The sequence below is a fragment of the Oncorhynchus gorbuscha genome, linkage group LG04 (assembly GCF_021184085.1).
Source record: "Oncorhynchus gorbuscha isolate QuinsamMale2020 ecotype Even-year linkage group LG04, OgorEven_v1.0, whole genome shotgun sequence".
Taxonomy (NCBI): Eukaryota; Metazoa; Chordata; class Actinopteri; order Salmoniformes; family Salmonidae; genus Oncorhynchus; species Oncorhynchus gorbuscha.
Window position 1 is genome coordinate 79,804,652 of NC_060176.1, and position 27,102 is coordinate 79,831,753.

The following is a 27,102-nucleotide window of genomic DNA, read 5'->3' on the forward strand; positions in this document are numbered from 1 at the left end:
ACCAAGGTATTCACCAACCAAGGTATTCATCAACCAAGGTATTCACCAACCAAGGTATTCACCAACCAAGGTATTCATCAACCAAGGTATTCATCAATCAAGGTATTCACCAACCAAGGTATTCACCAACCAAGGTATTCACCAACCAAGGTATTCACCAACCAAGGTATTCATCAACCAAGGTATTCACCAACCAAGGTATTCATCTACCAAGGTATTCATCAACCAAGGTATTCACCAACCAAGGTATTCATCAACCAAGGTATTCATCAACCAAGGTATTCATCAACCAAGGTTTTTATCAACCACAGTATTCACCAACCAAGGGAAGATGGAGTCAAGATGTATATTAATGAAACTCTCCTCTTTGTTTTGTTCCAGGTATGTTGATATTTAACACAAGGATTAAACTTGTCAATTATCCCCTCCAGGCGACATGTTTTCCTTCAGTGATGTGACCCACAACGTTCTGCAGTATGAACATTCCGGACTCTCCACTGACGAGGACGCCATCACCTTCGCTGTTACAGACGGCTTCTCCATGACGACGGCGGTGGTGCAGGTGGTTGTGTTGGGCGTCGGGGGCGACGGGCCCAGGAGAGACCCAGAGGCCCTGCTGTCCATGGAGGTTCCTGAGAACAGTAGTAGTGTCATCAGACGCACTCACCTGGGTTATAGGGTTAGTACACTCACCTGGGCTATATGGTCAGTACACTCACCTGGGCTATATGGTCAGTACACACACCTGGGCTATATGGTTAGTACACTCACCTGGGCTATATGGTTATATGGTTAGTACACTCACCTGGGCTATATGGTTATATGGTTAGTCTCACCTGGGCTATATGGTACACTCACCTGGGCTATATGGTCAGTACACTCACCTGGGCTATATGGTTAGTACACTCACCTGGGCTATATGGTCAGTACACTCACCTGGGCTATATGGGTACACTCACCTGGGCTATATGGTTATATGGTCAGTACACTCACCTGGGCTATATGGTTAGTACACTCACCTGGGCTATATGGTTAGTACACTCACCTGGGCTATATGGTAGTACACTCACCTGGGCTATATGGTCAGTACACTCACCTGGGCTATATGGTTAGTACACTCACCTGGGCTATATGGTTAGTACACTCACCTGGGCTATATGGTCAGTACACTCACCTGGGCTATATGGTCAGTACACTCACCTGGGCTATATGGTTAGTACACTCACCTGGGCTATACTCACCTGGGCTATATGGTCAGTACACTCACCTGGGCTATATGGTTAGTACACTCACCTGGGCTATATGGTCAGTACACTCACCTGGGCTATATGGTCAGTACACTCACCTGGGCTATATGGTCAGTACACTCACCTGGGCTATATGGTCAGTACACTCACCTGGGCTATATGGTTAGTACACTCACCTGGGCTATATGGTTAGTACACTCACCTGGGCTATATGGTTAGTACACTCACCTGGGCTATATGGCTACACTCACCTGGGCTATATGGTCAGTACACTCACCTGGGCTATATGGGTACACTCACCTGGGCAGTACACTCACCTGGGCTATATGGTCAGTACACTCACCTGGGCTATATGGTTAGTACACTCACCTGGGCTATATGGTTAGTACACTCATATGGTTAGTACACTCACCTGGGCTATATGGTTAGTACACTCACCTGGGCTATATGGTCAGTACACTCACCTGGGCTATATGGTCAGTACACTCACCTGGGCTATATGGTTAGTACACTCACCTGGGCTATATGGTTAGTACACTCACCTGGGCTATATGGTCAGTACACTCACCTGGGCTATATGGTCAGTACACTCACCTGGGCTATATGGTTAGTACACTCACCTGGGCTATATGGTCAGTACACTCACCTGGGCTATATGGTTAGTACACTCACCTGGGCTATATGGTTAGTACACTCACCTGGGCTATATGGTTAGTACACTCACCTGGGCTATATGGTCAGTACACTCACCTGGGCTATATGGTCAGTACACTCACCTGGGCTATATGGTTAGTACACTCACCTGGGCTATATGGTTCAGTACACTCACCTGGGCTATATGGTCAGTACACTCACCTGGGCTATATGGTCAGTACACTCACCTGGGCTATATGGTCAGTACACTCACCTGGGCTATATGGTCAGTACACTCACCTGGGCTATATGGTTAGTACACTCACCTGGGCTATATGGTGGGCTATATGGTTAGTACACTCACCTGGGCTATATGGTTAGTACACTCACCTGGGCTATATGGTCAGTACACTCACCTGGGCTATATGGTTAGTACACTCACCTGGGCTATATGGTTAGTACACTCACCTGGGCTATATGGTTAGTACACTCACCTGGGCTATATATGGTCAGTACACTCACCTGGGCTATATGGTCAGTACACTCACCTGGGCTATATGGCTACATATGGTTAGTACACTCACCTGGGCTATATGGTTAGTACACTCACCTGGGCTATATGGTTACCTGGGCTATACACACTCACCTGGGCTATATGGTTAGTACACTCACCTGGGCTATATGGTTAGTACACTCACCTGGGCTATATGGTCAGTACACTCACCTGGGCTATATGGTTAGTACACTCACCTGGGCTATATGGTTAGTACACTCACCTGGGGGCTATATGGTTAGTACACTCACCTGGGCTATATGGTTAGTACACTCACCTGGGCTATATGGTCAGTACACTCACCTGGGCTATATGGTTAGTACACTCACCTGGGCTATATGGTTAGTACACTCACTGGGCTATATGGGTACTATACCTGGGTTAGTACACTCACCTGGGCTATATGGTTAGTACACTCACCTGGGCTATATGGTTAGTACACTCACCTGGGCTATATGGTTATATGGTAGTACACTCACCTGGGCTATATGGTTAGTACACTCACCTGGGCTATATGGTCAGTACACTCACCTGGGCTATATGGTTAGTACACTCACCTGGGCTATATGGTTAGTACACTCACCTGGGCTATATGGTATATGGTTAGTACACTCACCTGGGCTATATGGTTAGTACACTCACCTGGGCTATATGGTTAGTACACTCACCTGGGCTATATGGTTATATGGTTAGTACACTCACCTGGGCTATATGGTCAGTACACTCACCTGGGCTATATGGTCAGTACACTCACCTGGGCTATATGGTCAGTACACTCACCTGGGCTATATGGTCAGTACACTCACCTGGGCTATATGGTTATATGGTTAGTACACTCACCTGGGCTATATGGTCAGTACACTCACCTGGGCTATATGGTTAGTACACTCACCTGGGCTATATGGTTATATGGTTAGTACACTCACCTGGGCTATATGGTTATATGGTTAGTACACTCACCTGGGCTATATGGTTAGTACACTCACCTGGGCTATATGGTTAGTACACTCACCTGGGCTATATGGTCAGTACACTCACCTGGGCTATATGGTTAGTACACTCACCTGGGCTATATGGTTAGTACACTCACCTGGGCTATATGGTTAGTACACTCACCTGGGCTATATGGTCAGTACACTCACCTGGGCTATATGGTTAGTACACTCACCTGGGCTATATGGCAGTACACTCACCTGGGTTATATGGTTAGTACACTCACCTGGGCTATATGGTTAGTACACTCACCTGGGCTATATGGTTAGTACACTATGGGCTATATGGTCAGTACACTCACTCACCTGGGCTATATGGTCAGTACACTCACCTGGGCTATATGGTTAGTACACTCACCTGGGCTATATGGTCAGTACACTCACCTGGGCTATATGGTTAGTACACTCACCTGGGCTATATGGTTATATGGTTAGTACACTCACCTGGGCTATATGGTTATATGGTTAGTACACTCACCTGGGCTATATGGTTATATGGTACACACACCTGGGCTATATGGTTATACCTGGCTATATTAGTACACTCACCTGGGCTATATGGTTATATGGTTAGTACACTCACCTGGGCTATATGGTCAGTACACTCACCTGGGCTATATGGTTAGTACACTCACCTGGGCTATAGTACACTCACCTGGGCTATATGGTTATATGGTCAGTACACTCACCTGGGCTATATGGGTACACTCACCTATATGGTCAGTACACTCACCTGGGCTATATGGTTATATGGTCAGTACACTCACCTGGGCTATATGGTTAGTACACTCACCTGGGCTATATGGTCAGTACACTCACCTGGGCTATATGGTTATATGGTCAGTACACTCACCTGGGCTATATGGTTATATGGTCAGTACACTCACCCTGGGTCTATATGGTTATATGGTCAGTACACTCACCTGGGCTATATGGCTATATTCAGTACACTCACCTGGGCTATATGGTCAGTACACTCACCTGGGCTATATGGTACACTCACCTGGGCTATGGTCAGTACACTCACCTGGGCTATATGGTTATATGGTCAGTACACTCACCTGGGCTATATGGTTATATGGTTAGTACACTCACCTGGGCTATATGGTTAGTACACTCACCTGGGCTATATGGGTACACTCACCTGGGCTATATGGTTAGTACACTCACCTGGGCTATATGGTCAGTACACTCACCTGGGCTATATGGTTATATGGTTAGTACACTCACCTGGGCTATATGGTATATGGTACACTCACCTGGGCTATATGGGCACTCACCTGGGCTATATGGTCAGTACACTCACCTGGGCTATATGGTTAGTACACTCACCTGGGCTATATGGTTAGTACACTCACCTGGGCTATATGGTTAGTACACTCACCTGGGCTATATGGTCAGTACACTCACCTGGGCTATATGGTTAGTACACTCACCTGGGCTATATGGTTAGTACACTCATGGGTACACTCACCTGGGCTATATGGTCAGTACACTCACCTGGGCTATATGGTTAGTACACTCACCTGGGCTATATGGTTAGTACACTCACCTGGGCTATATGGTTAGTACACTCACCTGGGCTATATGGTTAGTACACTCACCTGGGCTATATGGTTAGTACACTCACCTGGGCTGGGTACACTCACCTATATGGTTAGTACACTCACCTGGGCTATATGGTCAGTACACTCACCTGGGCTATATGGTTAGTACACTCACCTGGGCTATATGGTTAGTACACTCACCTGGGCTATATGGGCTATATGGTTAGTACACTCACCTGGGCTATATGGTTAGTACACTCACCTGGGCTATATGGTTAGTACACTCACCTGGGCTATATGGTTAGTACACTCACCTGGGCTATATGGTTAGTACACTCACCTGGGCTATATGGTTAGTACACTCACCTGGGCTATATGGGCTATATGGTTAGTACACTCACCTGGGCTATATGGTTAGTACACTCACCTGGGCTATATGGTATATGGTCAGTACACTCACCTGGGCTATATGGTCAGTACACTCACCTGGGCTATATGGTCAGTACACTCACCTGGGCTATATGGTTAGTACACTCACCTGGGCTATATGGTCAGTACACTCACCTGGGCTATATGGTTATATGGTCAGTACACACACCTGGGTTATAGGGTTAGTACACTCACCTGGGCTATATGGTTATATGGTCAGTACACACACCTGGGCTATATGGTTATATGGTCAGTACACACACCTGGGTTATAGGGTTAGTACACTCACCTGGGCTATATGGTTAGTACACTCACCTGGGCTATATGGTCAGTACACTCACCTGGGCTATATGGTTAGTACACTCACCTGGGCTATATGGTTATATGGTTAGTACACTCACCTGGGCTATATGGTTATATGGTTAGTACACTCACCTGGGCTATATGGTTATATGGTTAGTACACTCCCCTGGGCTATATGGTTAGTACACTCACCTGGGCTATATGGTTATATGGTTAGTACACTCACCTGGGCTATATGGTTATATGGTTAGTACACTCACCTGGGCTATATGGTTAGTACACTCACCTGGGCTATATGGTCAGTACACTCACCTGGGCTATATGGTCAGTACACTCACCTGGGCTGGGCTATATGGTTACATATGGGTCAGTACACTCACCTGGGTATATGGTACACTCACCTGGGCTATATGGTTAGTACACTCACCTGGGGGTCAGTACACTCACCTGGGCTATATGGTTATATGGTCAGTACACTCACCTGGGCTATATGGTTATATGGTAGTACACTCACCTGGGCTATATGGTTAGTACACTCACCTGGGCTATATGGTCAGTACACTCACCTGGGCTATATGGTTATATGGTCAGTACACTCACCTGGGCTATATGGTTATATGGTCAGTACACTCACCTGGGCTATATGGTTATATGGTTAGTACACTCACCTGGGCTATATGGTTAGTACACTCACCTGGGCTATATGGTTAGTACACTCACCTGGGCTATATGGTTAGTACACTCACCTGGGGGCTATATGGTTATGGTACACTCACCTGGGCTATATGGTTAGTACACTCACCTGGGCTATATGGTTAGTACACTCACCTGGGCTATATGGTCAGTACACTCACCTGGGCTATATGGTTATATGGTTAGTACACTCACCTGGGCTATATGGTTAGTACACTCACCTGGGCTATATGGTTAGTACACTCACCTGGGCTATATGGTTAGTACACTCACCTGGGCTATATGGTCAGTACACTCACCTGGGCTATATGGTTAGTACACTCACCTGGGCTATATGGTTATATGGTTAGTACACTCACCTGGGCTATATGGTTAGTACACTCACCTGGGCTATATGGTTAGGTATATGGTTAGTACACTCACCTGGGCTATATGGTTAGTACACTCACCTGGGCTATATGGTTAGTACACTCACCTGGGCTATATGGTTAGTACACTCACCTGGGCTATATGGTTAGTACACTCACCTGGGCTATATGGTTATATGGTTAGTACACTCACCTGGGCTATATGGTTAGTACACTCACCTGGGCTATATGGTTATATGGTTAGTACACTCACCTGGGCTATATGGTTAGTACACTTGGGCTATAGTACACTCACCTGGGCTATATGGTTAGTACACTCACCTGGGCTATATGGTTAGTACACTCACCTGGGCTATATGGTTAGTACACTCACCTGGGCTATATGGTTAGTACACTCATGGTTAGTACACTCACCTGGGCTATATGGTTAGTACACTCACCTGGGCTATATGGTTATATGGTTAGTACACTCACCTCACCTGGGCTATATGGTTAGTACACTCACCTGGGCTATATGGTCAGTACACTCACCTGGGCTATATGGTTAGTACACTCACCTGGGCTATATGGTTAGTACACTCACCTGGGCTATACTCACCTGGGCTATATGGTTAGTACACTCACCTGGGCTATATGGTTAGTACACTCACCTGGGCTATATGGTTATATGGTCAGTACACTCACCTGGGGGCTATATGGTTAGTACACTCACCTGGGCTATATGGTTATATGGTTAGTACACTCACCTGGGCTAGTACTCACCTGGGCTATATGGTTAGTACACTCACCTGGGCTATATGGTTATATGGTCAGTACACTCACCTGGGCTATATGGTTATATGGTCAGTACACTCACCTGGGCTATATGGTTAGTACACTCACCTGGGCTATATGGTCAGTACACTCACCTGGGCTATATGGTTATGTACAGTACACTCACCTGGGCTATACCTGGTCAGTACACTCACCTGGGCTATATGGTTAGTACACTCACCTGGGCTATATGGTCAGTACACTCACCTGGGCTATATGGTTACACTCACCTGGGCTATGGTTAGTACACTCACCTGGGCTATATGGTTAGTACACTCACCTGGGCTATATGGTCAGTACACTCACCTGGGCTAGTACACTCATGGGTTAGTACACTCACCTGGGCTATATGGTCAGTACACTCACCTGGGCTATATGGTTAGTACACTCACCTGGGTATAGTACACTCACCTGGGCTATATGGTTATATGGTTAGTACACTCACCTGGGCTATATGGTTATATGGTTAGTACACTCACCTGGGCTATATGGTTAGTACACTCACCTGGGCTATATGGGTTATATGGTTAGTACACTCACCTGGGCTATATGGTTATATGGTTAGTACACTCCCCTGGGCTATATGGTTAGTACACTCACCTGGGCTATATGGTTAGTACACTCACCTGGGCTATATGGTTATATGGTTAGTACACTCACCTGGGCTATATGGTTATATGGTCAGTACACTCACCTGGGCTATATGGTTATATGGTCAGTACACTCACCTGGGCTATATATGTACACTCACCTCAGTACACTCACCTGGGCTATATGGTTATATGGTCAGTACACTCACCTGGGCTATATGGTTATATGGTCAGTACACTCACCTGGGCTACACTCACCTGGTTATATGGTTAGTACACTCACCTGGGCTATATGGTTAGTACACTCACCTGGGCTATATTGTTATATGGTCAGTACACTCACCTGGGCTATATGGTTATATGGTCAGTACACTCACCTGGGCTATATGGTCAGTACACTCACCTGGGCTATATGGTTAGTACACTCACCTGGGCTATATGGTTAGTACACTCACCTGGGCTATATGGTTATATGGTTAGTACACTCACCTGGGCTATATGGTTATATGGTTAGTACATTCACCTGGGCTATATGGTTAGTACACTCACCTGGGCTATATGGTTAGTACACTCACCTGGGCTATATGGTCAGTACACTCACCTGGGCTATATGGTCAGTACACTCACCTGGGCTATATGGTTAGTACACTCACCTGGGCTATATGGTTATATGGTTAGTACACTCACCTGGGCTATATGGTTAGTACACTCACCTGGTCTATATGGTCAGTACACTCACCTGGGCTATATGGTTAGTACACTCACCTGGGCTATATGGTTAGTACACTCACCTGGGCTATATGGTTAGTACACTCACCTGGGCTATATGGTTAGTACACTCACCTGGGCTATATGGTTAGTACACTCACCTGGGCTATATGGTTAGTACACTCACCTGGGCTATATGGCTATATGGTTAGTACACTCACCTGGGCTATATGGTTAGTTAGTACACTCACCTGGGCAGTACACTCACCTGGGCTATATGGTTAGTACACTCACCTGGGCTATATGGTTAGTACACTCACCTGGGCTATATGGTTAGTACACTCACCTGGGCTATATGGTTAGTACACTCACCTGGGCTATATGGTTAGTACACTCACCTGGGCTATATGGCTATATGGTTAGTACACTCACCTGGGCTATATGGTTAGTACACTCACCTGGGCTATATGGTTAGTACACTCACCTGGGCTATATGGTTAGTACACTCACCTGGGCTATATGGCTATATGGTTAGTACACTCACCTGGGCTATATGGTTAGTACACTCACCTGGGCTATATGGTTAGTACACTCACCTGGGCTATATGGTTAGTACACTCACCTGGGCTATATGGTTAGTACACTCACCTGGGCTATATGGTTAGTACACTCACCTGGGCTATATGGTTATATGGTTAGTACACTCACCTGGGCTATATGGTTAGTACACTCACCTGGGCTATATGGTTATATGGTTAGTACACTATGGTCAGTACACTCACCTGGGCTATATGGTCAGTACACTCACCTGGGCTATATGGTCAGTACACTCACCTGGGCTATATGGTTAGTACACTCACCTGGGCTATATGGGCTATAGTACACTCACCTGGGCTATATGGTTATATGGTCAGTACACACACCTGGGTTATAGGGTTAGTACACTCACCTGGGCTATATGGTTATATGGTCAGTACACTCACCTGGGCTATATGGTTATATGGTCAGTACACTGGGTTACCTGGGCTATATGGTTATGGTACACTCACCTGGGCTATGGTTATATGGTTAGTACACTCACCTGGGCTATATGGTTAGTACACTCACCTGGGCTATATGGTTATATGGTCAGTACACTCACCTGGGCTATATGGTTATATGGTTAGTACACTCACCTGGGCTATATGGTTATATGGTTAGTACACTCACCTGGGCTATGGTTATGGTTAGTACACTCACCTGGGCTATATGGTTATATGGTTAGTACACTCACCTGGGCTATATGGTTAGTACACTCACCTGGGCTATATGGTCAGTACACTCACCTGGGCTATATGGTTATATGGTCAGTACACTCACCTGGGCTATATGGTTATATGGTCAGTACACTCACCTGGGCTATATGGTTAGTACACTCACCTGGGCTATATGGTCAGTACACTCACCTGGGCTATATGGTTATATGGTCAGTACACTCACCTGGGCTATATGGTTAGTACACTCACCTGGGCTATATGGTTATATGGTTAGTACACTCACCTGGGCTATATGGTTAGTACACTCACCTGGGCTATATGGCTATATGGTTAGTACACTCACCTGGGCCTGGGCTATATGGTTAGTACACTCACCTGGGCTATATGGTTATATGGTTAGTACACTCACCTGGGCTATATGGTTAGTACACTCACCTGGGTTAGTACACTCACCTGGGCTATATGGTTATATGGTATAGTACACTCACCTGGGCTATATGGTTAGTACACTCACCTGGGCTATATGGCTATATGGTTAGTACACTCACCTGGGCTATATGGTTAGTACACTCACCTGGGCTATATGGTTAGTACACTCACCTGGGCTATATGGTCAGTACACTCACCTGGGCTATATGGTTATATGGTCAGTACACTCACCTGGGCTATATGGTTATACCTGGGCAGTACACTCACCTGGGTTATATGGTCAGTACACTCACCTGGGCTATATGGTCAGTACACTCACCTGGGCTATATGGTTAGTACACTCACCTGGGCTATATGGTTAGTACACTCACCTGGGCTATATGGTTATATGGTTAGTACACTCACCTGGGCTATATGGTCAGTACACTCACCTGGGCTATATGGTTAGTACACTCACCTTATCACCTGGGTTATGGTTAGTACACTCACCTGGGCTATATGGTTATATGGTTAGTACACTCACCTGGGCTATATGGTTAGTACACTCACCTGGGCTATATGGTTATATGGTTAGTACACTCACCTGGGCTATATGGTTAGTACACTCACCTGGGCTATATGGTTAGTTATATGGTTAGTACACTCACCTGGGCTATATGGTTAGTACACTCACCTGGGCTATATGGTTAGTACACTCACCTGGGCTATATGGTTAGTACACTCACCTGGGCTATATGGTTATATGGTCAGTACACTCACCTGGGCTATATGGTTAGTACACTCACCTGGGCTATATGGTTATATGGTTAGTACACTCACCTGGGCTATATGGTTATATGGTCAGTACACTCACCTGGGCTATATGGTTATATGGTTAGTACACTCACCTGGGCTATATGGTCAGTACACTCACCTGGGCTATATGGTTAGTACACTCACCTGGGCTATATGGTTATATGGTCAGTACACTCACCTGGGCTATATGGTTATATGGTCAGTACACTCACCTGGGCTATATGGTTAGTACACTCACCTGGGCTATATGGTCAGTACACTCACCTGGGCTATATTGTTATATGGTCAGTACACTCACCTGGGCTATATGGTTATATGGTCAGTACACTCACCTGGGCTATATGGTTATATGGTTAGTACACTCACCTGGGCTATATGGTTAGTACACTCACCTGGGCTATATGGTTAGTACACTCACCTGGGCTATATATATGGTCAGTACACTCACCTGGGCTATATGGTTATATGGTTAGTACACTCACCTGGGCTATATGGTTATATGGTTAGTACACTCACCTGGGCTATATGGTTAGTACACTCACCTGGGCTATATGGTCAGTACACTCACCTGGGCTATATGGTAGTATATGGTCAGTACACTCACCTGGGCTATATGGTTAGTACACTCACCTGGGCTATATGGTTAGTACACTCACCTGGGCTATATGGTTAGTACACTCACCTGGGCTATATGGTTATATGGTTAGTACACTCACCTGGGCTATATGGTTAGTACACTCACCTGGGCTATATGGCTATATGGTTAGTACACTCACCTGGGCTATATGGTTAGTACACTCACCTGGGCTATATGGTTAGTACACTCACCTGGGCTATATGGTTAGTACACTCACCTGGGCTATATGGTTAGTACACTCACCTGGGCTATATGGTTAGTACACTCACCTGGGCTATATGGGGCTATATGGTTAGTACACTCACCTGGGCTATATGGTTAGTACACTCACCTGGGCTATATGGTTATATGGTCAGTACACTCACCTGGGCTATATGGTCAGTACACTCACCTGGGCTATATGGTCAGTACACTCACCTGGGCTATATGGTTAGTACACTCACCTGGGCTATATGGGTACACTCACCTGGGCTATATGGTTAGTACACTCACCTGGGTACACACTCACCTGGGCTATATGGTTATATGGTCAGTACACTCACCTGGGTTATATGGTTAGTACACTCACCTGGGCTATATGGTTATATGGTCAGTACACTCACCTGGGCTATATGGTTATATGGTCAGTACACTCACCTGGGGGTTAGTACACTATATGGTTAGTACACTCACCTGGGCTATATGGTAGTACACTCACCTGGGCTATATTAGTACACTCACCTGGGCTATATGGTTAGTACACTCACCTGGGCTATATGGTTATATGGGTTAGTACACTCACCTGGGCTATATGGTTATATGGTTCAGTACACTCACCTGGGCTATATGGTTAGTACACTCACCTGGGCTATATGGTTATATGGTTAGTACACTCACCTGGGCTATATGGTTATATGGTTAGTACACTCACCTGGGCTATATGGTTAGTACACTCACCTGGGCTATATGGTTATATGGTAGTACACTCACCTGGGCTATATGGTTATATGGTCAGTACACTCACCTGGGCTATATGGTTATATGGTCAGTACACTCACCTGGGCTATATGGTTATATGGTCAGTACACTCACCTGGGCTATATGGTTATATGGTCAGTACACTCACCTGGGCTATATGGTTATATGGTAGTACACTCACCTGGGCTATATGGTTCAGTACACTCACCTGGGCTATATGGTCAGTACACTCACCTGGGCTATATGGTTATATGGTCAGTACACTCACCTGGGCTATATGGTCAGTACACTCACCTGGGCTATATGGTATGGTTAGTACACTCACCTGGGCTATATGGTTAGTACACTCACCTGGGCTATATGGTCAGTACACTCACCTGGGCTATATGGTTATATGGTCAGTACACTCACCTGGGCTATATGGTTATATGGTCAGTACACTCACCTGGGCTATATGGTTATATGGTTAGTACACTCACCTGGGCTATATGGTTAGTACACTCACCTGGGCTATATGGTCAGTACACTCACCTGGGCTACACTCACCTGGGCTATATGGTTAGTACACTCACCTGGGCTATATGGTTATATGGTTAGTACACTCACCTGGGCTATATGGTTAGTACACTCACCTGGGCTATATGGTCAGTACACTCACCTGGGCTATATGGTTAGTACACTCACCTGGGCTATATGGTTAGTACACTCACCTGGGCTATATGGTTAGTACACTCACCTGGGCTATATGGTTAGTACACTCACCTGGGCTATATGGTTAGTACACTCACCTGGGCTATATGGCTATATGGTTAGTACACTCACCTGGGCTATATGGTTAGTACACTCACCTGGGCTATATGGTTAGTACACTCACCTGGGCTATATGGTTAGTACACTCACCTGGGTTATATGGTTAGTACACTCACCTGGGTTATATGGTTAGTACACTCACCTGGGCTATATGGTTAGTACACTCACCTGGGCTATATGGCTATATGGTTAGTACACTCACCTGGGCTATATGGTCAGTACACTCACCTGGGCTATATGGTTAGTACACTCACCTGGGCTATATGGTTAGTACACTCACCTGGGCTATATGGCTATATGGTTAGTACACTCACCTGGGCTATATGGTTAGTACACTCACCTGGGCTATATGGTTAGTACACTCACCTGGGCTATATGGTTAGTACACTCACCTGGGCTATATGGTTAGGACACTCACCTGGGCTATATGGTTAGTACACTCACCTGGGCTATATGGCTATATGGTTAGTACACTCACCTGGGCTATATGGTTAGTACACTCACCTGGGCTATATGGTTATATGGTCAGTACACTCACCTGGGCTATATGGTCAGTACACTCACCTGGGCTATATGGTCAGTACACTCACCTGGGCTATATGGTTAGTACACTCACCTGGGCTATATGGCCAGTACACTCACCTGGGCTATATGGTTATATGGTCAGTACACACACCTGGGTTATAGGGTTAGTACACTCACCTGGGCTATATGGTTATATGGTCAGTACACACACCTGGGCTATATGGTTATATGGTCAGTACACACACCTGGGTTATATGGTTAGTACACTCACCTGGGCTATATGGTCAGTACACTCACCTGGGCTATATGGTCAGTACACTCACCTGGGCTATATGGTTATATTAGTACACTCACCTGGGCTATATGGTTATATGGTTAGTACACTCACCTGGGCTATATGGTTAGTACACTCACCTGGGCTATATGGTTATATGGTTAGTACACTCCCCTGGGCTATATGGTTAGTACACTCACCTGGGCTATATGGTTATATGGTTAGTACACTCACCTGGGCTATATGGTTAGTACACTCACCTGGGCTATATGGTCAGTACACTCACCTGGGCTATATGGTTATATGGTCAGTACACTCACCTGGGCTATATGGTTATATGGTCAGTACACTCACCTGGGCTATATGGTTAGTACACTCACCTGGGCTATATGGTCAGTACACTCACCTGGGCTATATTGTTATATGGTCAGTACACTCACCTGGGCTATATGGTTATATGGTCAGTACACTCACCTGGGCTATATGGTTATATGGTTAGTACACTCACACTCACCTGGGCTATATGGTTAGTACACTCACCTGGGCTATATGGTTATACAGTACACTCACCTGGGCTATATGGTCAGTACACTCACCTGGGCTATATGGTTATATGGTCAGTACACTCACCTGGGCTATATGTACACTCACCTTATATGGTTAGTACACTCACCTGGGCTATATGGTTAGTACACTCACCTGGGCTATATGGTCAGTACACTCACCTGGGCTATATGGTTATATGGTCAGTACACTCACCTGGGCTATATGGTTAGTACACTCACCTGGGCTATATGGTCAGTACACTCACCTGGGCTATATGGTTAGTACACTCACCTGGGCTATATGGCTATATGGTTAGTACACTCACCTGGGCTATATGGTTAGTACACTCACCTGGGCTATATGGCTATATGGTTAGTACACTCACCTGGGCTATATGGTTAGTACACTCACCTGGGCTATATGGTTAGTACACTCACCTGGGCTATATGGTTAGTACACTCACCTGGGCTATATGGTTAGTACACTCACCTGGGCTATATGGTTAGTACACTCACCTGGGCTATATGGCTATATGGTTAGTACACTCACCTGGGCTATATGGTTAGTACACTCACCTGGGCTATATGGTTATATGGTCAGTACACTCACCTGGGCTATATGGTCAGGTGGGCTATATGGTTAGTACACTCACCTGGGCTATATGGTTAGTACACTCACCTGGGCTATATGGTTATATGGTCAGTACACACACCTGGGTTATAGGGTTAGTACACTCACCTGGGCTATATGGTTATATGGTCAGTACACTCACCTGGGCTATATGGTTATATGGTCAGTACACTCACCTGGGCTATATGGTTAGTACACTCACCTGGGCTATATGGTTATATGGTTAGTACACTCACCTGGGCTATATGGTTAGTACACTCACCTGGGCTATATGGTTATATGGTTAGTACACTCCCCTGGGCTATATGGTTAGTACACTCACCTGGGCTATATGGTTATATGGTTAGTACACTCACCTGGGCTATATGGTTATATGGTTAGTACACTCACCTGGGCTATATGGTTATATGGTCAGTACACTCACCTGGGCTATATGGTCAGTACACTCACCTGGGCTATATGGTCAGTACACTCACCTGGGCTATATGGTTAGTACACTCACCTGGGCTATATGGCCAGTACACTCACCTGGGCTATATGGTTATATGGTCAGTACACACACCTGGGTTATAGGGTTAGTACACTCACCTGGGCTATATGGTTATATGGTCAGTACACACACCTGGGCTATATGGTTATATGGTCAGTACACACACCTGGGTTATAGGGTTAGTACACTCACCTGGGCTATATGGTTAGTACACTCACCTGGGCTATATGGTCAGTACACTCACCTGGGCTATATGGTTAGTACACTCACCTGGGCTATATGGTTAGTACACTCACCTGGGCTATATGGTTATATGGGTACACTCACCTGGGCTATATGGTTATATGGTCAGTACACTCACCTGGGCTATATGGGTACACTCACCTGGGCTATATGGTCAGTACACTCACCTGGGCTATATGGTAGTACACTCACCTGGGCTATATGGCCAGTACACTCACCTGGGCTATATGGTTCAGTACACTCACCTGGGTTATATGGTCAGTACACTCACCTGGGCTATATGGTACACTCACCTGGGCTATATGGTTATATGGTCAGTACACACACCTGGGCTATATGGTTATATGGTCAGTACACACACCTGGGTTATAGGGTTAGTACACTCACCTGGGCTATATGGTTAGTACACTCACCTGGGCTATATGGTCAGTACACTCACCTGGGCTATATGGTTAGTACACTCACCTGGGCTATATGGTTATATGGTTAGTACACTCACCTGGGCTATATGGTTAGTACACTCACCTGGGCTATATGGTTATATGGTTAGTACACTCCCCTGGGCTATATGGTTAGTACACTCACCTGGGCTATATGGTTATATGGTTAGTACACTCACCTGGGCTATATGGTTATATGGTTAGTACACTCACCTGGGCTATATGGTTAGTACACTCACCTGGGCTATATGGTCAGTACACTCACCTGGGCTATATGGTTATATGGTCAGTACACTCACCTGGGCTATATGGTTATATGGTCAGTACACTCACCTGGGCTATATGGTTAGTACACTCACCTGGGCTATATGGTCAGTACACTCACCTGGGCTATATTGTTATATGGTCAGTACACTCACCTGGGCTATATGGTTATATGGTCAGTACACTCACCTGGGCTATATGGTTATATGGTTAGTACACTCACCTGGGCTATATGGTTAGTACACTCACCTGGGCTATATGGTTATATGGTTAGTACACTCACCTGGGCTATATGGTCAGTACACTCACCTGGGCTATATGGTTATATGGTCAGTACACTCACCTGGGCTATATGGTTATATGGTCAGTACACTCACCTGGGCTATATGGTTAGTACACTCACCTGGGCTATATGGTTAGTACACTCACCTGGGCTATATGGTTATGGTACACTCACCTGGGCTATATGGTTATATGGTCAGTACACTCACCTGGGCTATATGGTTAGTACACTCACCTGGGCTATATGGTCAGTACACTCACCTGGGCTATATGGTTAGTACACTCACCTGGGCTATATGGCTATATGGTTAGTACACTCACCTGGGCTATATGGTTAGTACACTCACCTGGGCTATATGGCTATATGGTTAGTACACTCACCTGGGCTATATGGTTCACCTGGGCTATATGGTTAGTACACTCACCTGGGCTATATGGTTAGTACACTCACCTGGGCTATATGGTTAGTACACTCACCTGGGCTGGGCTATATGGTTAGTACACTCACCTGGGCTATATGGCTATATGGTTAGTACACTCACCTGGGCTATATGGTATATGGTACACTCACCTGGGCTATATGGTTATATGGGTACACTACCTGGGCTATATGGTCAGTACACTCACCTGGGCTATATGGTCAGTACACTCACCTGGGCTATATGGTTAGTACACTCACCTGGGCTATATGGTCAGTACACTCACCTGGGCTATATGGTTATATGGTCAGTACACACACCTGGGTTATAGGGTTAGTACACTCACCTGGGCTATATGGTTATATGGTCAGTACACACACCTGGGCTATATGGTTATATGGTCAGTACACTCACCTGGGCTATATGGTTATGGTACACTCACCTGGGCTATATGGTTATATGGTTAGTACACTCACCTGGGCTATATGGTTATATGGTTAGTACACTCACCTGGGCTATATGGTTATATGGTTAGTACACTCCCCTGGGCTATATGGTTAGTACACTCACCTGGGCTATATGGTTATATGGTTAGTACACTCACCTGGGCTATATGGTTATATGGTTAGTACACTCACCTGGGCTATATGGTTAGTACACTCACCTGGGCTATATGGTTATATGGTTAGTACACTCACCTGGGCTATATGGTTATATGGTTAGTACACTCACCTGGGCTATATGGTTATATGGTTAGTACACTCACCTGGGCTATATGGTTAGTACACTCACCTGGGCTATATGGTCAGTACACTCACCTGGGCTATATGGTTATATGGTCAGTACACTCACCTGGGCTATATGGTTATATGGTCAGTACACTCACCTGGGCTATATGGTTAGTACACTCACCTGGGCTATATGGTCAGTACACTCACCTGGGCTATATTGTTATATGGTCAGTACACTCACCTGGGCTATATGGTTATATGGTCAGTACACTCACCTGGGCTATATGGTTATATGGTTAGTACACTCACCTGGGCTATATGGTTAGTACACTCACCTGGGCTATATGGTTATATGGTTAGTACACTCACCTGGGCTATATGGTCAGTACACTCACCTGGGCTATATGGTTATATGGTCAGTACACTCACCTGGGCTATATGGTTATATGGTCAGTACACTCACCTGGGCTATATGGTTAGTCACTCACCTGGGCTATATGGTCAGTACACTCACCTGGGCTATATGGTTATATGGTCAGTACACTCACCTGGGCTATATGGTAGTACACTCACCTGGGCTATATGGTCAGTACACTCACCTGGGCTATATGGTTAGTACACTCACCTGGGCTATATGGTTAGTACACTCACCTGGGCTATATGGTTAGTACACTCACCTGGGCTATATGGCTACACTCACCTGGGCTATATGGTTAGTACACTCACCTGGGCTATATGGTTAGTACACTCACCTGGGCTATATGGTTAGTACACTCACCTGGGCTATATGGTTAGTACACTCACCTGGGCTATATGGTTAGTACACTCACCTGGGCTATATGGTTAGTACACTCACCTGGGCTATATGGCTATATGGTTAGTACACTCACCTGGGCTATATGGTTAGTACACTCACCTGGGCTATATGGTTATATGGTCAGTACACTCACCTGGGCTATATGGTCAGTACACTCACCTGGGCTATAGGTTATATGGTACACTCACCTGGGCTATATGGTCAGTACACTCACCTGGGCTATATGGTTAGTACACTCACCTGGGCTATATGGTCAGTACACTCACCTGGGCTATATGGTATATGGTCAGTACACTCACCTGGGCTATATGGCTATATGGTTAGTACACTCACCTGGGCTATATGGTTAGTACACTCACCTGGCTATATGGTTAGTATATGGTTAGTACACTCACCTGGGCTATATGGTTAGTACACTCACCTGGGCTATATGGTTAGTACACTCACCTGGGCTATATGGTTAGTACACTCACCTGGGCTATATGGTTAGTACACTCACCTGGGCTATATGGCTATATGGTTAGTACACTCACCTGGGCTATATGGTCAGTACACTCACCTGGGCTATATGGTTATATGGTCAGTACACTCACCTGGGCTATATGGTTATATGGTCAGTACACTCACCTGGGCTATATGGTTAGTACACTCACCTGGGCTATATGGTCAGTACACTCACCTGGGCTATATGGTTATATGGTCAGTACACTCACCTGGGCTATATGGTTAGTACACTCACCTGGGCTATATGGTCAGTACACTCACCTGGGCTATATGGTTAGTACACTCACCTGGGCTATATGGCTATATGGTTAGTACACTCACCTGGGCTATATGGTTAGTACACTCACCTGGGCTATATGGCTATATGGTTAGTACACTCACCTGGGCTATATGGTTAGTACACTCACCTGGGCTATATGGTTAGTACACTCACCTGGGCTATATGGTTAGTACACTCACCTGGGCTATATGGTTAGTACACTCACCTGGGCTATATGGCTATATGGTTAGTACACTCACCTGGGCTATATGGTTAGTACACTCACCTGGGCTATATGGTTATATGGTCAGTACACTCACCTGGGCTATATGGTCAGTACACTCACCTGGGCTATATGGTCAGTACACTCACCTGGGCTATATGGTTAGTACACTCACCTGGGCTATATGGTCAGTACACTCACCTGGGCTATATGGTTATATGGTCAGTACACACACCTGGGTTATAGGGTTAGTACACTCACCTGGGCTATATGGTTATATGGTCAGTACACACACCTGGGCTATATGGTTATATGGTCAGTACACTCACCTGGGCTATATGGTTAGTACACTCACCTGGGCTATATGGTTATATGGTTAGTACACTCACCTGGGCTATATGGTTATATGGTTAGTACACTCACCTGGGCTATATGGTTATATGGTTAGTACACTCCCCTGGGCTATATGGTTAGTACACTCACCTGGGCTATATGGTTATATGGTTAGTACACTCACCTGGGCTATATGGTTATATGGTTAGTACACTCACCTGGGCTATATGGTTAGTACACTCACCTGGGCTATATGGTTATATGGTTAGTACACTCACCTGGGCTATATGGTTATATGGTTAGTACACTCACCTGGGCTATATGGTTATATGGTTAGTACACTCACCTGGGCTATATGGTTAGTACACTCACCTGGGCTATATGGTTATATGGTCAGTACACTCACCTGGGCTATATGGTTATATGGTCAGTACACTCACCTGGGCTATATGGTTATATGGTCAGTACACTCACCTGGGCTATATGGTTAGTACACTCACCTGGGCTATATGGTCAGTACACTCACCTGGGCTATATTGTTATATGGTCAGTACACTCACCTGGGCTATATGGTTATATGGTCAGTACACTCACCTGGGCTATATGGTTATATGGTTAGTACACTCACCTGGGCTATATGGTTAGTACACTCACCTGGGCTATATGGTTATATGGTTAGTACACTCACCTGGGCTATATGGTCAGTACACTCACCTGGGCTATATGGTTATATGGTCAGTACACTCACCTGGGCTATATGGTTATATGGTCAGTACACTCACCTGGGCTATATGGTTAGTACACTCACCTGGGCTATATGGTCAGTACACTCACCTGGGCTATATGGTTATATGGTCAGTACACTCACCTGGGCTATATGGTTAGTACACTCACCTGGGCTATATGGTCAGTACACTCACCTGGGCTATATGGTTAGTACACTCACCTGGGCTATATGGCTATATGGTTAGTACACTCACCTGGGCTATATGGTTAGTACACTCACCTGGGCTATATGGCTATATGGTTAGTACACTCACCTGGGCTATATGGTTAGTACACTCACCTGGGCTATATGGTTAGTACACTCACCTGGGCTATATGGTTAGTACACTCACCTGGGCTATATGGTTAGTACACTCACCTGGGCTATATGGTTAGTACACTCACCTGGGCTATATGGCTATATGGTTAGTACACTCACCTGGGCTATATGGTTAGTACACTCACCTGGGCTATATGGTTATATGGTCAGTACACTCACCTGGGCTATATGGTCAGTACACTCACCTGGGCTATATGGTCAGTACACTCACCTGGGCTATATGGTTAGTACACTCACCTGGGCTATATGGTCAGTACACTCACCTGGGCTATATGGTTATATGGTCAGTACACACACCTGGGTTATAGGGTTAGTACACTCACCTGGGCTATATGGTTATATGGTCAGTACACACACCTGGGCTATATGGTTATATGGTCAGTACACTCACCTGGGCTATATGGTTAGTACACTCACCTGGGCTATATGGTTATATGGTTAGTACACTCACCTGGGCTATATGGTTATATGGTTAGTACACTCACCTGGGCTATATGGTTATATGGTTAGTACACTCCCCTGGGCTATATGGTTAGTACACTCACCTGGGCTATATGGTTATATGGTTAGTACACTCACCTGGGCTATATGGTTATATGGTTAGTACACTCACCTGGGCTATATGGTTAGTACACTCACCTGGGCTATATGGTCAGTACACTCACCTGGGCTATATGGTTATATGGTCAGTACACTCACCTGGGCTATATGGTTATATGGTCAGTACACTCACCTGGGCTATATGGTTATATGGTCAGTACACTCACCTGGGCTATATGGTTATATGGTCAGTACACTCACCTGGGCTATATGGTTATATGGTCAGTACACTCACCTGGGCTATATGGTTAGTACACTCACCTGGGCTATATGGTCAGTACACTCACCTGGGCTATATGGTTATATGGTCAGTACACTCACCTGGGCTATATGGTTATATGGTCAGTACACTCACCTGGGCTATATGGTTATATGGTTAGTACACTCACCTGGGCTATATGGTTAGTACACTCACCTGGGCTATATGGTCAGTACACTCACCTGGGCTATATGGTTATATGGTCAGTACACTCACCTGGGCTATATGGTTATATGGTCAGTACACTCACCTGGGCTATATGGTTATATGGTTAGTACACTCACCTGGGCTATATGGTTAGTACACTCACCTGGGCTATATGGTCAGTACACTCACCTGGGCTATATGGTCAGTACACTCACCTGGGCTATATGGTTAGTACACTCACCTGGGCTATATGGGGTACACTCACCTTATATGGTTAGTACACTCACCTGGGCTATATGGTTAGTACACTCACCTGGGCTATATGGTCAGTACACTCACCTGGGCTATATGGTTATATGGTCAGTACACACACCTGGGTTATAGGGTTAGTACACTCACCTGGGCTATATGGTTATATGGTCAGTACACACACCTGGGCTATATGGTTATATGGTCAGTACACTCACCTGGGCTATATGGTTAGTACACTCACCTGGGCTATATGGTTATATGGTTAGTACACTCACCTGGGCTATATGGTTATATGGTTAGTACACTCACCTGGGCTATATGGTTATATGGTTAGTACACTCCCCTGGGCTATATGGTTAGTACACTCACCTGGGCTATATGGTTATATGGTTAGTACACTCACCTGGGCTATATGGTTATATGGTTAGTACACTCACCTGGGCTATATGGTTAGTACACTCACCTGGGCTATATGGTTATATGGTTAGTACACTCACCTGGGCTATATGGTTATATGGTTAGTACACTCACCTGGGCTATATATGGTTATATGGTTAGTACACTCACCTGGGCTATATGGTTAGTACACTCACCTGGGCTATATGGTATAGTACACTCACCTGGGCTATATGGTTATATGGTCAGTACACTCACCTGGGCTATATGGTTATATGGTCAGTACACTCACCTGGGCTATATGGTTCAGTACACTCACCTGGGCTATATGGTCAGTACACTCACCTGGGCTATATTGTTATATGGTCAGTACACTCACCTGGGCTATATGGTTATATGGTCAGTACACTCACCTGGGCTATATGGTTATATGGTTAGTACACTCACCTGGGCTATATGGTTAGTACACTCACCTGGGCTATATGGTTATATGGTTAGTACACTCACCTGGGCTATATGGTCAGTACACTCACCTGGGCTATATGGTTATATGGTCAGTACACTCACCTGGGCTATATGGTTATATGGTCAGTACACTCACCTGGGCTATATGGTTAGTACACTCACCTGGGCTATATGGTCAGTACACTCACCTGGGCTATATGGTTATATGGTCAGTACACTCACCTGGGCTATATGGTTAGTACACTCACCTGGGCTATATGGTCAGTACACTCACCTGGGCTATATGGTTAGTACACTCACCTGGGCTATATGGCTATATGGTTAGTACACTCACCTGGGCTATATGGTTAGTACACTCACCTGGGCTATATGGCTATATGGTTAGTACACTCACCTGGGCTATATGGTTAGTACACTCACCTGGGCTATATGGTTAGTACACTCACCTGGGCTATATGGTTAGTACACTCACCTGGGCTATATGGTTAGTACACTCACCTGGGCTATATGGTTAGTACACTCACCTGGGCTATATGGCTATATGGTTAGTACACTCACCTGGGCTATATGGTTAGTACACTCACCTGGGCTATATGGTTATATGGTCAGTACACTCACCTGGGCTATATGGTCAGTACACTCACCTGGGCTATATGGTCAGTACACTCACCTGGGCTATATGGTTAGTACACTCACCTGGGCTATATGGTCAGTACACTCACCTGGGCTATATGGTTATATGGTCAGTACACACACCTGGGTTATAGGGTTAGTACACTCACCTGGGCTATATGGTTATATGGTCAGTACACACACCTGGGCTATATGGTTATATGGGTACACTCACCTGGGCTATATGGTTAGTACACTCACCTGGGCTATATGGTTATATGGTTAGTACACTCACCTGGGCTATATGGTTATATGGTTAGTACACTCCCCTGGGCTATATGGTTAGTACACTCACCTGGGCTATATGGTTATATGGTTAGTACACTCACCTGGGCTATATGGTTATATGGTTAGTACACTCACCTGGGCTATATGGTTAGTACACTCACCTGGGCTATATGGTCAGTACACTCACCTGGGCTATATGGTTATATGGTCAGTACACTCACCTGGGCTATATGGTTATATGGTCAGTACACTCACCTGGGCTATATGGTTATATGGTCAGTACACTCACCTGGGCTATATGGTTATATGGTCAGTACACTCACCTGGGCTATATGGTTATATGGTCAGTACACTCACCTGGGCTATATGGTTAGTACACTCACCTGGGCTATATGGTCAGTACACTCACCTGGGCTATATTGTTATATGGTCAGTACACTCACCTGGGCTATATGGTTATATGGTCAGTACACTCACCTGGGCTATATGGTTATATGGTTAGTACACTCACCTGGGCTATATGGTTAGTACACTCACCTGGGCTATATGGTCAGTACACTCACCTGGGCTATATGGTTATATGGTCAGTACACTCACCTGGGCTATATGGTTATATGGTCAGTACACTCACCTGGGCTATATGGTTATATGGTTAGTACACTCACCTGGGCTATATGGTTAGTACACTCACCTGGGCTATATGGTCAGTACACTCACCTGGGCTATATGGTCAGTACACTCACCTGGGCTATATGGTTAGTACACTCACCTGGGCTATATGGTTATATGGTTAGTACACTCACCTGGGCTATATGGTTAGTACACTCACCTGGTCTATATGGTCAGTACACTCACCTGGGCTATATGGTTAGTACACTCACCTGGGCTATATGGTTAGTACACTCACCTGGGCTATATGGTTAGTACACTCACCTGGGCTATATGGTTAGTACACTCACCTGGGCTATATGGTTAGTACACTCACCTGGGCTATATGGCTATATGGTTAGTACACTCACCTGGGCTATATGGTTAGTACACTCACCTGGGCTATATGGTTAGTACACTCACCTGGGCTATATGGTTAGTACACTCACCTGGGCTATATGGTTAGTACACTCACCTGGGCTATATGGCTATATGGTTAGTACACTCACCTGGGCTATATGGTTAGTACACTCACCTGGGCTATATGGTTATATGGTCAGTACACTCACCTGGGCTATATGGTCAGTACACTCACCTGGGCTATATGGTCAGTACACTCACCTGGGCTATATGGTTAGTACACTCACCTGGGCTATATGGCCAGTACACTCACCTGGGCTATATGGTTATATGGTCAGTACACACACCTGGGTTATAGGGTTAGTACACTCACCTGGGCTATATGGTTATATGGTCAGTACACTCACCTGGGCTATATGGTTATATGGTTAGTACACTCACCTGGGCTATATGGTTATATGGTTAGTACACTCACCTGGGTTATAGGGTTAGTACACTCACCTGGGCTATATGGTCAGTACACTCACCTGGGCTATATGGTTAGTACACTCACCTGGGTTATATGGTCAGTACACTCACCTGGGCTATATGGTTATATGGTCAGTACACTCACCTGGGCTATATGGTTATATGGTTAGTACACTCACCTGGGTTATATGGTTAGTACACTCACCTGGGCTATATGGTCAGTACACTCACCTGGGCTATATGGTCGGTACACACACCTGGGTTATAGGGTTAGTACACTCACCTGGGCTATATGGTTAGTACACTCACCTGGGCTATATGGTCAGTACACTCACCTGGGCTATATGGTTAGTACACTCACCTGGGCTATATGGTTAGTACACTCACCTGGGCTATATGGTTAGTACACTCACCTGGGCTATATGGTTAGTACACTCACCTGGGCTATATGGTCAGTACACTCACCTGGGCTATATGGTTAGTACACTCACCTGGGCTATATGGTCAGTACACTCACCTGGGCTATATGGTTATATGGTCAGTACACTCACCTGGGCTATATGGTTATATGGTCAGTACACTCACCTGGGCTATATGGTTATATGGTCAGTACACTCACCTGGGCTATATGGTCAGTACACTCACCTGGGCTATATGGTTAGTACACTCACCTGGGCTATATGGTCAGTACACTCACCTGGGCTATATTGTTATATGGTCAGTACACTCACCTGGGCTATATGGTTAGTACACTCACCTGGG

At 45.7% G+C, this 27,102-nt stretch overlaps 1 protein-coding gene across 1 annotated transcript in view; it reads left to right on the top strand.

The window, feature by feature from the left end:
- Positions 1 to 27,102, top strand: part of LOC124033063 (extracellular matrix organizing protein FRAS1-like) — a 251,653-nt gene that overhangs the window by 134,640 nt on the left and 89,911 nt on the right. Inside the window, 1 exon segment of the mRNA XM_046344986.1 lies at positions 432 to 679. Within this exon segment, the coding sequence (XP_046200942.1) occupies positions 432 to 679 (248 nt within the window).